We start from the raw sequence: 15,674 nt of genomic DNA, 5'->3' as shown, positions 1-15,674 counted from the left end.
GCTTTGTCTGAAAAGCTGGAGGGAGAGTTTGGCGTTCAGCAGTAGCACACTTCACTTTTCCATGTATTCATCGTTCCACCCTCAGAAACTGCTTCCCAACCAGCAGGCAATATCTGTGCCTTTGGCGAGGCCTTAGGTGTTTTCAGCTGACAGCACTGTACCTGCCTTAACATTAGGGGAGTAAATGGGCCTGTTTGGGGTTTTCTGTAGCTAGCCACTCTGAACCATACTTAATGCCTGCTCTGGTTCTTTCTTTTATGATGGGTTAGCACTACTTTTCTGTTGATTAACTAATACTAAATAGTATTAAATAATTTCTCCATTTCATTTCTAGTTGGAAGGGATACGAGTTGCCACTGCTCAGCGACTTCTCCGGATGTTACAGATCTGTGCTGGTCACGTACCAGGAGTTTCTGCCTTGTCCTTTAGCTTGCTGATGAGGCGCTCTGCTGATGAATAGCTTCTCATTGTGAGAATTCAGCCACATTCGTCAGTTTGTTCACTCCAGGCATTCAAGCTGGAATCACATTGGGAAGCTTTTTTGCCTGACTTGTCATGACCACTTGTACAGAGCTGTTACTAGTTGGTAATCACTCAAGAAAAGTTTGACTCCTGTTCAGTGGAGTGAACATATAGGTGCTGGGGGGAGGGCAGACTGAATTGGGGGTTCCTATGCATTATTACATCTGCATCCCATTTCATGATCAAGTCTGAGTTTCACCCACTTTGCCAATGGCCAGGAGCTATGAGTTTTACTGAGAGAATATCAGAACAGGCCACTATCCCAAATGCCATGTGTCACGGTTGAGCGTCTTCGTTTCGGTGTCTCCAAAGTACTAGAGAAGAGGCAGCAGGCTCCTGCTTCCTTTCAGTTGAAATGCAGCACCTTGGGGCTAACGTGAAACCTCGCTGCCATGTTTTGTCTCCCCATGAAGAGAAGAATGGGGAAGGCAGGCTGTCCTGTGGCTTCTAGATAGGCTGCAAGTGGCAGTAAATGATCCAGCTGTGTGAGCGTCTGCCCAGTGAAAGGCTCAGTATTCCCATGCCTGATATCTAATTGGGGAGGAAGGGACTAAAGAAGATAATCTAGCACTTTAGCTTTCTTTTAGATCTTTACAGAAAAAGGCTCCATCTAGCAAGCCCAGGATAACAATCAACCCCAGTCTACCAAGCCCAGGATAACTCTAGCAACCCAGCCACCGGGGCTGACCGGAGGCTGGACTACAGCAACCTACAGAAAACACACATTGTCACTTGCGCGCTGGGCGTATGCTGTGTGTAATCCCATAACTAACAGGTTCTTGTCAGCGGTAATTCATGCCTTATTCTTACTGCAAGTCAGTGGTATGTTTTGGAGTTCTAAGTTAATAAAATGTATAATATTTAATAATTGGTTGTATGCTTTTTGTTTAGGTATGTGGCATGGGCTCTAAAACCTACGAATGCTTGCCCTGGTTTGCCCTGGCAGCGAGGCTGGTCCTTGCTGGCAGTTTGAACTTCCAGTTAGCTGGTGGGCTGCAGTCACGGTTTCAGCCACGTGGTGGTGGCAAAAGCTTTCCAAATACAATCCTTCCTGCATACCGAATGGAGCCACCTTCCAGAAGACAGTGTTTCTTGAAGTGTGAGGTGTTTCTTACCCAGAATTGCATGCCAGGTAAAAACAAAGCCTAGAGAGAATGTGTTAAGCTCCCTCCGGTTCTGTTTTTTTTAATCCCTAATGGTCTGCTTTAATGTTTGTAGGTGCAGAGCTCTAGCTGTGTGTGCTGTTTCGCTTAGCTTGTTTCCGACATCTGTCTGTGAGCAGTAGAAAGCAGAAAGCAGCACCACAGGCTTAATCGGCTGTGAGGGTTGGCAGTCCTTGCAAAGACAGCTCAGCAAGGCACAAAGCCTGTATCCTTGCTCAGAGGACACACAAATCCTAGCTCCGCTTGTATTGTTGCTGGCGGGGGAGGGCTAGGTTGGTTGTCAGCTGGAACAAAAGGAGCTAAACCATTCAGCTGTGTTATGGTGCCCAAAAGGGCTGGACTCTGGCTAAAACCCAAAGGAGAAAGACGTGCAAACTCACGGCTGTGTAAGAAGGATTGGGAGCTTGATGGGCATGCCCTACTTTCAGCTAGCTTTGTGGTCCTGGCGGCACTAGCCAGGGCTTTGCCACCGGAGAGGGGCAATCATCCTGAGAAACAAGTTTCTCTGTTGGTTATGCTGTCTCAGCCTCGCTCTCGCTTTGGGTCCCTCAAAATAAATGAGACCATGGTTTAGAATAGACTGGTTTCGATTTGCTCTTGATGTGCAGGTGCAGTCTGGGGGAGGGAAGGAAGGGCTGCGGCATGAAATGAGCCATTCTTTCGTGTCCTCTGCAACTGCTGTAAGGTAAGGAGACTTCCGTCTCCTTGGTCGCTCTCCGGTTGCCTCGAATAACTATTGGACTCGGGTAAAATCCCTTTGGCCTCAAGAGTAATTTCGCTGTGCTTTCTTAACTGGTGAAAACGAAACTTTCTTTGGTTCACCCAGAATGCTTTGTAGCGACCCACACGTGCTGCTGTCCATCCCTGTGCCTTCAAGCATAGGGCTTTTTTTTTTTTTTCCACTGCTATGTTTCAAATGTGGTATTTCTTTCCTTCTACTACTTTCAAAGAATAAAGATGCTGTTTGTACTTCCTACAGGTGGCCGAATCCCAGCTGGTACAAAATAAAATCTAGTTCCTTAAGAGCAGCATCTCGCTTCACCTTGGGGCAAATATTTTTCTTACTCTTAGGAAAAAGTCTTTACTAGAACTGGCAGGGGAAGCAGAGCGTATCTAAGAATATGACACTGTGTCTCAGGTCCATCATGTTTTACAACTGAAAGTGGTTGGGACACATCTAAAGCTACAGCTTCAACTATGTAAATACCTCTAGGAACTGTCAGCTGTTAGTTTAGGTGGGCCGTAACACTGCCCCTACCAGAGAAGACAAGGCAGCCGAGGGTATCTTTCATCCAGATGGAGTAGCCAGGGCTAACGTTTGGTAAAAGTCTTGTGAAACTGGTGCTTGGATCGGGATCAGAGGCAGGGGAGGCCTGAGGCTGAATTAAGGCTAGTGACTCAGGTTCCGTTGTGTTTAAACATCACGGAAGAGCTTGCCAATCTGGCTGAAATCTAAGCTAACAAATATTTTGGAGTTACTTCCTTTCTCTTCCGCTTTATGTTGCCTTGGTTCCTCATCCCCGTGGAGATTTATCAAGAGAAATCCCCCCCTCTCTGTGGCAAAAAGTACCCGTGAGCGTTGCTGGTTTGACTGTCTCAGTTTGCAGACGTGTTTTAGTTTGTCAGCTATGTCAGCAAGATTAGTGTCAAAGGGGTTTAATTAACGTAGAAGACCTTGCACCAGTTACACCAGTGTAAGCTTCGCTCATGCAGTGCTTTTCTTTTGGGTGGAACTGAATGAGGCTGTAATAGGGTCTCTTTTGCTACGGCAGGCCGACCCACAGGATTTTGCCTTCAGTCCAGTCACCTGAAGTCAAGTTTTTGTATCCTCAGCCTGCGAGCCGAGCTGCTCACGGAGGTGGTCTGTGAGAGATTTTGGCACAACTCAGCTTGGTTGGCATTACCTGTTGGGATTATAGCTCTCTGCTATCCCGGGTTTTCCAAGGGAAGGGGTTTTTTTGCTGGCTTTGCCACACCAGCAGTTAAACCAGACCAACTTTTAAGCATGATAAAACATGATGTGCTCGGACATGATGTGCTCGGTCCATACTAACGGGAGAGAAAGTCTGTGTGCTGATATGGCACCTGTAGTAAAAGATCTCTCTGTCCTGGAACAAAGACCAGAGATAAACCCAGCCCTGGGGATTTATTTGTCCCTCCAAACCTTGAAACTGGTGATAGAGGTTTAGAGTCAAGGCCACCTCTAATATTTACTTTGGGCACTGCTTAAAACTGGATGTGGCTGCTTGCCAAGACCTGTAGTCCGATGGGGCTGGCTGGGTTAGGTCAGCAGCTGTGGTCATGCTGCATGACCACTGTTCCACAGCAGCAGTGGACAAGAAGGGACTCCTGCTCTGCTGCCTGGAGCTGACCTGTGGAGCTGTGGCAAAGGTACCTGCTTTGCTGGCAAAAGCAAAGGAAATGCTTTCTCCTGTGGGGTTTTTAACTTGTCTTGATTTTTCAGGAGCACTGGGCTTTGCTCTGGCGAGATTCCAGCAGCTCCATCTCCATTCAGCTGGCCCAGATCCCCTGGCAGTCTCCTCTGCACGCTGAGTGTTCTCCACTTCCCACCCTACGCTGGTGTGCAGTGTTGCTGTGGGCTGCTGAACAACTGCCACTTTCCATTCAGTGACCAGCTGTCCTTCACTGGTGGGGAAAAGTGATTTATATGCAAGAGAAAGCAATAGCTGGCACAGCCCAGAGCTGGGAGCCAGAAATGCTGGGCTCGTTTCGCCTCTGGCTGATTTCTTGCATGACCCCAGGCACGTGCGTTAAAATTTACTGTGCCTCACTTGCTCTGCCTCTACTGCAGGAGCTGTCCTGGTTTGGAGGGGTGTGATGAGGGCGAACTGACAGTGCTTTGGGGTTCACAAATCTGGAATGGGGTGGAAACATTGGGAAGAAACCATTTTTTCCTAATTAGCAGAATTTGATTTTTTTTTTTTTTTTTTTTTTTAACCTAAGTTCTGGGGGAGTAGGGTTTGGTGGGACCTGCCTGCTGCCGCCTCCCGAGGTTGGCTGTGTTTTGCGCTGCTTACCTGCCTGACTCTGCTGCCTCCTCATAAGCTGTTGTGGCATGGTTGGGTTTTGTTGTAAACTGGAACAAAACCACCCTCTGAAATGCTGAAATTCCCTGCACAGTTCAATTATCCTTGAATTGGCCAGTGGGAGAAATCAAAGTCTCTGGATCTCTTCCTCCCTGATAAATATTAATGCGGCGCGGCGATGCTAGGCAGGACGGCATCCCCTCGGGTCGGCTCTGTGCAGGAGGGGCCGTCTTGGCTGTGAAGAACCGGTGCGCGAGAGAGGTTGTGCGCAAGGGACTCGGGAGCGATGTGACTTGCTCAGGCTCCTTGGCAGCTGAGTAGCGCGGGCTCCTGGCCCGTGCTGGGCCACATTTCCCTTGCCATGGGCTCCTTCTGTGGGAGCTGACACGTGCCGCAATGCTGACATCCCTCGAGCTCACCGCGTGGCGGGGCGTTTTGCGAGGAGCCAGGAAAGAGGCCGTGCCCGTCCCCCCACCCCGCTGCCTCCTTTGCGGAGGGAAGTCAGTGGTGTGTGAAAGAGAGCCCATGTTTTACATACGCACAGGCTGCCTCCTCGCCGCCGGCCCAGGTGCAGCTGCGGGCTGGGCCCGAGAGCCCCGTGGGCTCTGCGCGTCACGGGAAGGAGCACCGAGGTGGGGCGAGGACAAAAACAAAGAGAGAAGCCACCTCCCCTTGGGAAACCTGGCCCCGGTGCACAGAGGCTGCTCTGTCCTTCGCATCCTGCCACCCTCTCCGTGCTACAAGAACCTGTGCCAGGGCCAGCTGAAGCACCCGTCCTCGAGAGCGGTCCCCATGCAGGAACGAGGCAGAGGCACGCTGGCAAGCATTTGGGAAGACCTAAAAAGCCCAGTTAGCATTAAACACGCGAAGGAGGCTTCCCCCATTTTCTGGCAGCATGGAGTACTTTCCTTTCCTGTCTTCCTGTGGAAGCTCTCTGGTCCTCCTGTGTGCCCACCCTGCGGTGATGGGGTGACCGTGCCGTGCTGCGGCTGGGCCTGCCTGGCTCCTGCCCCGCTGCCTATCTCATCACAGTGCTCACGTTGGCAAAACACCTTGGGTACGTGCTGAGGGTCGGCAGTCCTTGCGGCACTATCGCTGTCTGCTCTGGTCAGCTCAAAGCTCTCCTGAACCTCTGCGCTGGCCGGTCTCCTAGGTTTGATGGCAGCGTTGGCGTCGCCCCAGCGTCAACATTCATTCCCCCTGCCCCCCACTATGTTTCCTTTCCTTGCTCTTCCAGAGATGACAGATGTGAAGCCAGGGCTGCGTTTGACTCAGCTTGCTACGTAACAACCTGTGGCTCATGCTGCAGCGGAGCACCTCGCTTCAAAGCAATGTGCCAGCATCAACCAATTAATCCTCATTCCCCCGTGGGACTGAGGGGTGACTCAGTGCCTCGTGCTGTTATGCTGAGAGGCAGAGGGATCAAAGGCACTGGAGCTGGGGAAGCCCTGGGATAGTGCAGGGTCGCTCTGTGCCAGCACGCTGGGCACCTGTAGCCTCGGTCTTGCACACTTCTCTCCAGGGCTCTGCCCAGGCTCCTTTTAAGCCAGGCAGAGAAGGGCTGAAAGCTCTGCTACCTTAGAGGTGGGGCTGGAGCTGCCTTCACCTCACTTTGCAGGGAGTGTTTTTACTCCCTGGCGTTCCCTTTTGATCTTTTCCATCCTGTTGCCCCTTCATTATAACTCGACTTGGCCATCCTGAGCAATTCTCCCTCATGCTCCCACCTATAGGTCCTTCACGCCTTCCTGGCATCCCTGCTCAGCAGGTGTGGGTGTCCGGGTGAAAGGCAGGAGCAGGGAGGCTTAGGCACCATGGAAATAGAGCTGGCGTGGTGGTGCATGTTCCCCTTGGGCTTCGTGACCCACATCGAGCTGTGTGCCAGGCCCTGCTGGCACAGCATGGTGGCCCTGAAGAATTGCAAACAAAACCCCAACACCTGGCCTTGGGCTGCCCTGGCATCCATCGTGCTGCTGCCTGTGAGCTGCTCCCGGGGAAGGGAAGGGGAGTTGCTGGCGCGCAGATGTTGCATAATACTGACCTAGTTTGAACACAAGTTTGCGAGCTGGGAAGTGTTTGCCCGGCCTGCGGGAAAGAGAAAACCCCTCCAGGGCCAGGGCTGCTGCACCGCATCCCCTGTTCTGAGTTGTGAAGGAGATGAAATGTGAAGCGTGTGCTTCCTCCAGAACCTGGCTCTTCCCTCTTGTGCAGGTTGCACGTGGAGCATCACCTGCACGAGTCCCCTCTGCCTGTGCATGAGCCGTGGTTCAGTTGAGCTCAGCCACTGCATGGGACTAATACATAGTGATGGTGTCCTATAAATTATATAGTCGGTGTGTTCGCCATCTGCTCTGCGCTGAAAGCTGAGTGTGATTGAGACCTTCCCCCCTTCCCAAAGCTTGACTCTCTTGCAGAGCTTGAAATGTGTGTGGATCTCCCATAAGTGGTTCTGATTGAATCAGGTAAAGAGGGAATTTTTTAAGCAGGCTGCACCCGAAGTGAGAGCTGAAGCATAGGCCAGCCTCCTATTGCCATGAGACTATGAGTGAAGAGCAAGTCTGATTTCATGCTAATTAGGTTCTAAAGGGAGCGAATCTTGATTGCAGTGGTCATATCAGAGAATCAAACCAGTAATGCAAAAAGCAAAGGAAACCCCAGAGTGATTCATATGAGAAGGGGAAATAAAGACAGTCACGGAGGAAGAAGGAGTTTGAGGGGGACTGAATTGCTCTGCTGCCCAAAAGCAGAGGGGATTTGAATCAGATTATCCTCATTAGATGTCTCTTTAAAGCATCATCAAGCCAAATGAATGGTCCGGGGGAGAGCTTGCAGGCATGGTGTCTGTGATTATCACCAGGCATTTACAGTCCTAGTTCTCTAGCTTAGAGACAAGATTATTAGGGGGTATAAAGCTGTATCTGCCCTCAGCCTCTAATGTGTATTTTTAGGGTGGGTGATGGGAGATGCTACGTTGCCGCGTGGTCCCTCAGAAACCTGCCTGGATCCTCTGGTGGCCCAGCCCTCTGCGGTGCTGTGGGTGCAGCGTGGAGGGGGAAGGCAAGTGTGAGCCAGGGAGCTGTGTCAGCCAGGAGATGCAGCCTCCCCGGTGGACTGTGGCAGAGGGCAGGACCTCCCCTGTGGGTGCTCTCACTGAGACAGAAAATGGGGAAAGGGATTTTTGGAGGGGAAATTGTGTCTGCCTGCCTCAGCAGTACCACTCGCTCCCCCCAGCGTCTCCCTTCCTGTGGCAGCCTGTGCTGGTGCAACTCATCCTTCTTCCAGACAGAGCCTCTCAGGCCCCGAAGGCTCAGAGCGGGGCTGTTACAGGGGAAGCTGTGGGGAGGACCCTGCCTTTGAAAGGGAATCAATGGACTTTGCCCACATGTCCCGTGGAGGCTGGGGGGTAGAGCACGGCACGGGACTGCTGGCAGGCTCTTTCCACCTCCCCAGCTCTGCATCCCCAGCAGCCATCTCCCCCCCCTTCCTTTCCTTCCCCACCCAACGCATCACCCCCCTGTTGCTTCTCCAGGCTTCGGCAGGACGGCTGAGGCATCGCGCTCAGATGCCAGCCAGGAGAGCAGGGGCACGGGCCAAATCCTCCCGTCAGCTCTCTCCTGCATGACATCCTTAACGCAGCCATTGAAATTTGTAACATTATTCTGCATTTAAGCCGGCCTTTTTTACACCAGGCTGGCAGCTAAAGGTCCGTGAGAAGCCGAAGAAGGGTACGGAGGTACTGGCAAGCGCAGTGATGCCGCCGCAGACTAACAAAAAGCTGTCGGTGTGGAGGTGCTTCGGCTGGAGAAGGAGGAGAGGGGAGGCTGTCAGCCGGAGCCTTGCAGCCGACAGCGTGGCGGTGACGAGCTTGCTGCCGCAGGCAGCCGGACGGCCGCGGGGCCCGCTTCCCCTCAGCGGAAACGTGCTTCCTTGCTTCTCATCCCAGATTGTGGCTGCCCTCATGCCCGAACACGTGCCACTCATTCCTCCTGCAGCACTGCGCTCCCTCTCAATGCTCTGGGGATGAAACCAGCTTGAGTTTGGCATCTGACCCGGCCAGGCAGCCTATGGTCAAAATCCCTGTACTCCCTCGGCTCGGCCGCTCGCAGGGCATCGTCCGGCGGTGACGAACGGAGAAGTTGGAGCTCCCCGGCACTGCCCGGGCCTGGGGTGGTGGGAGGCCACAGGGCAGGCCACAGGAATTTTGGGGGGGGGGTTGTTGCGTTCTGTTCCCCATTTGAGCTGTGCTTTAAGTTAGCCGGGCAGGCTGCTGGTTTTTAGCCCTCTCCGTTAGAATGGCTCCCACGGCCAGTGCTGAGGAGCGTGACTGCGGAGCAGCCATGATGGGTCTGGGCTGCAGTCGTGGGGGGCAGTGGGGTGTTACTTGTGTGTGGGGAGGAAGGCTGGTTGGATGGCAGGCAGCAGAGTAAATTGCAACAAATGGGTGCAATCAGGACAAACATAATTTCTTCTGTGCTGGAACTGCTTGCAGGCACCTTCCTATTTTCTCAGGTTGCCTTCTTGTTCAGATGTATTCACCAAACCATGCCTGTGCGTGAGCTGGGGCTGCAGCTCTCCTGCGAGCAGTTCACTATAACTAAGCGCTATGCAAAGTGCCATCGGGGCTGCTCAGTTTAGTTTTGACTTCCAGGCTGACCCAAGCAGTTTCCTGTCCCTCGCTGCTGGAGCAAGCTGCAAAGGGCGGGGGTGCAAAGGGAGACAGCCCCTTGCCTTCACTGGGCTTAGATTTTTGGCTCTGGAGTTGTCTGCTGGAGACCTCCGTGCCCCAAGAGCACAGCGGTGGGGCTCCCTGCTGCAAGTGCCAGGGAGGTTTCTGCACTCAGCCTGGCGTGCCAGGGAGGTTTCTGCCCCAGCGTACGCATGCCTGAACCAGCTGAACCCACCTGCTTGAAGGTTTGTAGCACGCCAGTGCATCGCCTTCAGCCATTTGTTTCTGTTCTGGTGCTGGAGGTGCTGCCCAGCCCGGCCAGGGCACGTGAATGCTCCCTAAGCAGCTGCAGGTGAAGCTGGGGGGGCACTTTGCCTCCACTCACCCACCCAAGGGGGTCAGCGTGAGCTCCCACCCAACCTTAGGGTGGGGATGGGGGCAGCATCCCTGCTGCAGGCAGAGGGGGCAGGGGGATTTGCTCACAGGGATGTCCAGGCAGAAGAGCCGGGCTCAGCAAGCGACGTCTCGCTCATGGTATGGGGGGGCTTGTGAGAGCCCTGACAGCATCCAGGGACCCAAGCCTCGCTACAAGAGTCCCACCGCACTCTGCAGAGCAGCAAGAGCAGCCAGCGCACTGGCTGGCACCACCCCTTGCTGCCCCCCCTCCGCGCCTGCTCCTGGCAGGGGAGGTCAAGGGCACAGCTCCCCCAAGGCAGGATTGGGGAGCAGGGGGTCCCGCATGGCCTCAGTGCTCCTGTGTCCCTCTTGGGGTCTCTGGAGCAGGGAGGGGAATGGGCAGAGGGAGCTTGAGCCCAGGCAGTGCTGACCCACAGCCCTCCCTCTGCAACCCTGGTGGGGTCTTCAAAGGGCAGCCCACTGTAGAAACCTAATTTGGGTGCTCAGCATCATCCCTGGCAGGGTCCAAGTCCCCTTGCAGAGGGAGCCAAGGACACCTGCTCGTTTTTGCTTAACCTCATGGGCAAGCACGGCTCCAGGGGCTTTTAAACAAGATGGGGAGAAGACAAGCGATGTTCAGCAGAGCCAGTGCCACCGGGGCACCACCCCACGTTGTGCAGGTGTCTGAGCAGTGCCCCAAAAATCCTTGGTAGGAAGCAGAGTAGTCTGGGTTTAGGGTGTTGTTGAATCTCTTGAAGCTTTTATTTTCCCACTTTATTCCTAAAATCTTCCCAGATTTTGTCCCTAAGCCCAGCTGGCTTTGAGAAGGCAGAGCAAAGGTGGGGCTGAGCCGTGCTGTGGCGCCCTGGTGGATCCCAAGGAGGAGGTTTGTGCCGGAGTCCTGGGAAACCGGCTCCTGAGAGCCATAGTGGGACCTTTCAGGAGGGGGTGCTTCCCATCAGCTCGCGCAGAGGCTCTGGGAAGGGGCAGGGGGTGAGGTGCCGAACGTGCTTTGGGCATTGGCTCCAACCAAAGCCTTCCAGCAGCACCATCTGGATGCGGGGCAGACGTCGGGCTGTGCCAAGGCGTTCCCAGGGCTTTGGGTGCATCCTGTCAGAGGTTTGTCCCAAGGTAACTGGGTCTGCTTGATAAACACCTCGCGGCTTCTCTGATCGACAAGCTTTTGGGTTTCCGGTGTGCACGAGCACAAGGTGAACTTTCGGTGGATATTTTCTGCTACAGGCGGTTCTGCAAGCGCGTGCGTGAGTCAATTCACCCACCCCTGACACCAGAGGAACCGCTCACACGAGTCTGGTCGCTCATGTGTGCACGAGCACTCGCAGGACGCTGCTGTCCCTCCCCATGCCCGGGATCACTGGCGCTGCCCTGTCCCTTGCTGGGCTCTCCGCAGGGATCCTGACAGCTGACCTCGGCCGAAGCCGGCCCTCCCGGTGCATGGTTAGAGCAAACGGCACTGGAAATCGAGCTCTCCAACTCCAGGATTAAGACATAACTTTTAAATAGCTCATTTGATATCTTTGCTGCTTTATTTGTTTAATAAAAGCACTTAGTTAGCCGGAGTCCCAGGCTCCTGGGGCTTTCGTTGCTCTGCAGAGGAGATAAGAAAAGCGCATTTCCTTATCCAGTGAGTCATTTTTTCTGCTCTTTAATTATGCATTTGTGCTATTATCAAGCGTATTCAGCTCTTAGATGCAAACAGTTCAAACTACTCACCAAGCTTTAACTTTTGCTGCTCCAAAAATGATCAACAGCCGTTAACGAAGGGCAAGGGAGGCAAAGATGAAGAGGGGGATGGCTGATGCCCGGAGCCGGCCGGGCAGCCTGGGCCATGCTGGTGAGCAGGCACACGTGCGAGTGTCGCTGGGGAAGTCAGCGGTGATTTTCTCCATGAGTAAGCGTTATCATGTGTGAATTCAAACATTGTTTTCTTGGCCCAGGAGGGAGCAGATGGGCCAGGAAGGGTGCGTGAAGGAGCTGTAGAGGGGGATAAAGAGGGCTTGGAAAATGGGAGGGAATAGGGTAAGATCAATCGCGGTGATGAAGCTGCAACATCCTTCCACGCAATGGGACCTGGGAGCACTTTATTTGCAGGAGGCCATCATGGTTTCCCGTCCCCAGGCTCCCCGCCACGCATTCGCAGCTTCGGGTTTTCACTCCAGGTACCAAAACAGGAGCAAACCTCACCCTCGGTGCCAAAAGCGACATGCAGGTACCTCGTTTTGGGCTTTCTGTGGTGTGTATATTTGACCGGCGGGGTCACAGAGTTAATCTGTAAGCGTGGTACAGGAGATGCCAGGCCCCTGCATTAAAGCCGAGGAGGGAAGGGTGAGGGGAGGGAGAGGGGCAGGGTGACAGTGCTGCAGCAGGACCCACGGGAACAGGGGCTGGAGGTCGCTGAGAGACAACCGAGGCAGGGGAAGCGCAGCATGGGGATTTCGGGGGGGGAAGGCCAAGAGGGGGATGATGGACGAGCATCCCCCTTTGGGAAAAGGAGACCAGCAGGTGGGAACAGCCCAGGGCAAGAGGAACAGCAAAGCCTTTGGAGCAGGGATCTGTTTCAGGGGCAGGTGCACTGACAGAGCACTGGCTGGTTTGTGGGGGCTCTCTGCCTCCGTGCACAGCTCCAGCCCCACCAGCCCACCAAGACAAAATGTTTTCTACTCCCTATTCCTTACCCTTATGCTTCTGTGAGCTGCCTGCCAGGGACAGCAAGCGCTCTGGGTGCCCTCTCCTCCCCAGGGCTCTCTGCTGTGGAGCTCGGATGTGGCCTGGAGTGAGCCTGAACTTTTCTCCTGACCTCTCAGCCCTCCCTGCTGTGGCTTTCTGACCCTCTGGAGATGCTCCCGGGGCACCCTGCTGCTGGATGCACACCCAGCCTGCTCCTGTGCTTGCACCACAGCCCCGCTCCTTGCCCGGGGTGCACAAGAGGCAAGGAGCCGGTTGAGGTGGGATACAGAGAGACGTCCTCCCCCGGCAGGTACCCGTGCAGGGGCAAGTGCAGCCTGTTCAGGGCAAGCATCGAGGCAGAGGGTGCCAAGCTGGCCATGCCGCTCGTGGCTTCAGAGCTCAGTGCTGTGCTGAGAGAGGGAAGTGCTCGGCGTGCCCCCGCTCACTCGGGGAGTTTTACTTTGACTAAGAAGGAGGGGGAATAACTGAATCACAGGTGCGGGAATGGTGGCCGGGCTCTCACAGCTCCTCGCAGGAGCCCGCAGCCCCCGGCGGCTGGGCACGCCGGCTGGAAAGGGAAGTGAAATCGCAGCAGGCGTGGAGCCGGCGGGCAGCGACCGGTTTTGGTTGGGACTTTCACTCGCCCGGAGCCCCGCAGTGCCCGGCTGGGAGGGCTGAGACGGTGCTGGGGCTGCTTCAGCACCACCCTGGTGCAAGCCACCCTCTGGGGATGCTGCTGGCAGGAGGGAGATGTGGCTGGGGGGCGGCTCCTGCCTGGCGGGGCATGGCGTGCTGGAGACCCGTGCTTGGGCTGCGACCCAGTGTGGAGAGCTGGTGCCCGTGCCCCACACGGGTCTTCAGGGTGTGGGGTGCAGAGGCTATGGGCTCAGCTTGCCCCAAAGCCATTGGAGAGGGGCAGGCACATGCAGGGACCAAGTCCTCTGGCCTGTCTCAGAGGAGCTGGGTTGCCCAGTGGGGATGCCTGGTACTCTGCCACCTCGAGCCAGAGCGTCCTTTGGCTTTTCTCCTCCTCCCCTCCCAGCCTCAGTCCAGGACAACACGTGGCAGAGACCAAGAGCCCAGAGGCTGTGGCTGCAGCAAGGATGGGACTCCAGAAGTGAAGCCCCATTAGGGCTCTCCCAGCCAGGACAGGTCTCCTGCGCTGCTTCCTTCAGCTGAGAGGAAGCCAGCAACTGCAGCTGGTCCCTTTCTTTCCTACAGGATGACGAAAAAGGGGACATGACTTTTGTCTGGTAAGGATGGAGAAGAGCCACCTGCAGCACTGAAATCCATCACTTATCCGCTTCAGATCTCAAGCATCGGGCTTGCACGTGTGGGTACCAGTGGCAGGACATTTCTCCTGCTCCTGATCAGGAATACCTATGACCATTAAGGATCTATTTAGTCCTTTCCAAGGGTATGGGGACCAGACTTACTTGGGGTCACCCACTTTGCCCATGCCCATGCCCTGGGAAGTTACTGAGCAGAGCCAGATCTGAATCCTGGAGAATGAGACATAGTGCCAAGGGGCTGGGAGGGTCCTTGCCATGGGTCTAGATCTGGGATGGAGAGGATGGAGAGAGCAAGGTGATGGAGAGAACCATCACTAGTAGGGATGGAGAACGTACACCAGTTGGCCTGCCTGCGCGGCGATCATTGACAGGCCCTGTTCTGGGGGCAGTGGGAGTTTTGGAAATGGGAAACCTCAGTGCCCCTGCCCTCTTTTCTCCTCCAGTCCTTTTCTGCATTTTCCATCCAGGCCGGACCCATGGCCCTGGGATGGGGTCTTGTAAAGATCTGGGCACAGGAAAGCCTCCTGTAGGCACTGGAGGATGCTCAAGGGACTTTTTGCTGGCCAGAAAGGGAGGGTGCGGGCTGGGGGCCATGCCTAGGCTGGGGGCAATGTATGGGTGGGCTGGGGAAGAGCTGAGGAGGTGACACCGTGGGGCTGGGTCACCGTGCTGCTGGGCATGGGGTGCTGCGTGGCTGGGGTATGCCACGGGCTGCGGGGATTTCGGAAGCGTATTTTGGAGGAGAAGGGTAGTTTGAGGGTGCATTGCACGGGCAGGCAGGGGTAGGGCTTGGGCGCTCGCTCTCCTCCTCCCCGGTGAAGATCCGCCCCGGGGCAAGCACAGCGATCCCCAAGGGAGACGACGCAGCTTGACAGACTGTATCTCCCTCCGACACGGGGCCCCAGGGCGCTGCGTTTTCACACTCGGGTGGCCCCTTCGCCACCACGCCATGCGGGAGCCGGGCTCTCACTCCCACTCCGCCATGTCCTTGTCAGGAAAAGCTGCCGCTGCCTCCTCCTGCCTCTCCTCCCAGTGCTTCGACCTCCTGACCAGGTCCTGCGTCAAGTGCTCCGACTTGTTCAAGGACAACACAAGTAAGGGGATGAGGGTGGCCGGGGACAGAGCTCGCTGGGGCTGGGTGGTGGTGGGCCAAGGGGTCTGGGGGCACCCCGGGTGTGGGCAGGTGGAGGGGACCTTCTCCTGCGGATGGCAATGGGGGTGGTGATGAAGGATGGAGCGCTGCCTTCACCTGAAGGAGGAGGAGGAGGAGGGAGGAAGAGGACAGCCAGTTCCAGTGAGGGGAATGTGGTGCGGGGAGAAGAGGGATGGTCCAGCCTGGTACGGGGGTCACAGCCTGCCCCAGAGGTGACCATGGGAAGAACAGGATGCCCTCATCTCACACCAGCCAGGAACAGCAGTGGGTGGGACGAGGGTCCCATCAGGCAGGGGGACGGCTCGTTGTGGGTGGTGGGTGGGTAGCGGTGAAGCCCCCCCCCCTGACACTGCCGGCGTCTCGCCCCACAACAGAGCCCACCCGCCCAGCGCCCACCTCCGCCCCAGCGCCCACCCTCCCCTCAGTGGACCTGCCCAGCACCCTCCTGATCTTCGGGGTCCCGGCAGTGGTGGGGGTCATCCTGGCTCTGGCTGCCCTCTGGGGCTTCCTGGCCTGCAAGGTGGGGAAGCGGAGGAGGAAGAGGAAGGCAGCGGACGAGGAGGCCGAAGGTAGGGGACCTCTTGTTCTCCCTGTCACAGCACCCTGAGGACCCCGGGGCCGATGGGATCACTTGCCGCCGGCTCTCCTGAGGCACGCCCCTGTTGAGGCTGGCTCCTTCACCTCAACATGGGCTCCGCGGGCACCCTGGGGCATTTTGGGGCAGCTGAGCCACCCCCTGAGTGACGGTGT

The 15,674-nt window shown here is 55.7% G+C and overlaps 2 protein-coding genes across 2 annotated transcripts in view; both read left to right on the top strand.

The window, feature by feature from the left end:
- The window catches only part of CENPM (centromere protein M), a gene marked incomplete at its 5' end in the record, with an annotated part of 6,776 nt that extends 5,427 nt beyond the window's left edge, over window positions 1–1,349 (top strand). The window contains one exon of the mRNA XM_035903200.1: window positions 335–1,349. Within this exon, the coding sequence (XP_035759093.1) occupies window positions 335–460 (126 nt within the window). The remainder of the gene's footprint in view (window positions 1–334) is intronic.
- Window positions 1,350–14,720: 13,371 nt separating this feature from the next.
- TNFRSF13C (TNF receptor superfamily member 13C) overlaps window positions 14,721–15,674 on the top strand; it is a 2,897-nt gene continuing 1,943 nt past the window's right edge. Inside the window, exons 1-2 of the mRNA XM_035903293.1 lie at window positions 14,721–14,860; window positions 15,291–15,493. Coding sequence (XP_035759186.1) covers window positions 14,721–14,860; window positions 15,291–15,493 — 343 coding nt within the window. The remainder of the gene's footprint in view (window positions 14,861–15,290; window positions 15,494–15,674) is intronic.

The sequence above is a fragment of the Egretta garzetta genome, unplaced genomic scaffold, assembly GCF_000687185.1.
Source record: "Egretta garzetta isolate BGI_Z169 unplaced genomic scaffold, ASM68718v1 scaffold51, whole genome shotgun sequence".
NCBI classification, from domain to species: domain Eukaryota; kingdom Metazoa; phylum Chordata; class Aves; order Pelecaniformes; family Ardeidae; genus Egretta; species Egretta garzetta.
Note: the sequence above shows the minus strand (reverse complement) of the source record. Positions and strands in the feature narration are given on the sequence as shown.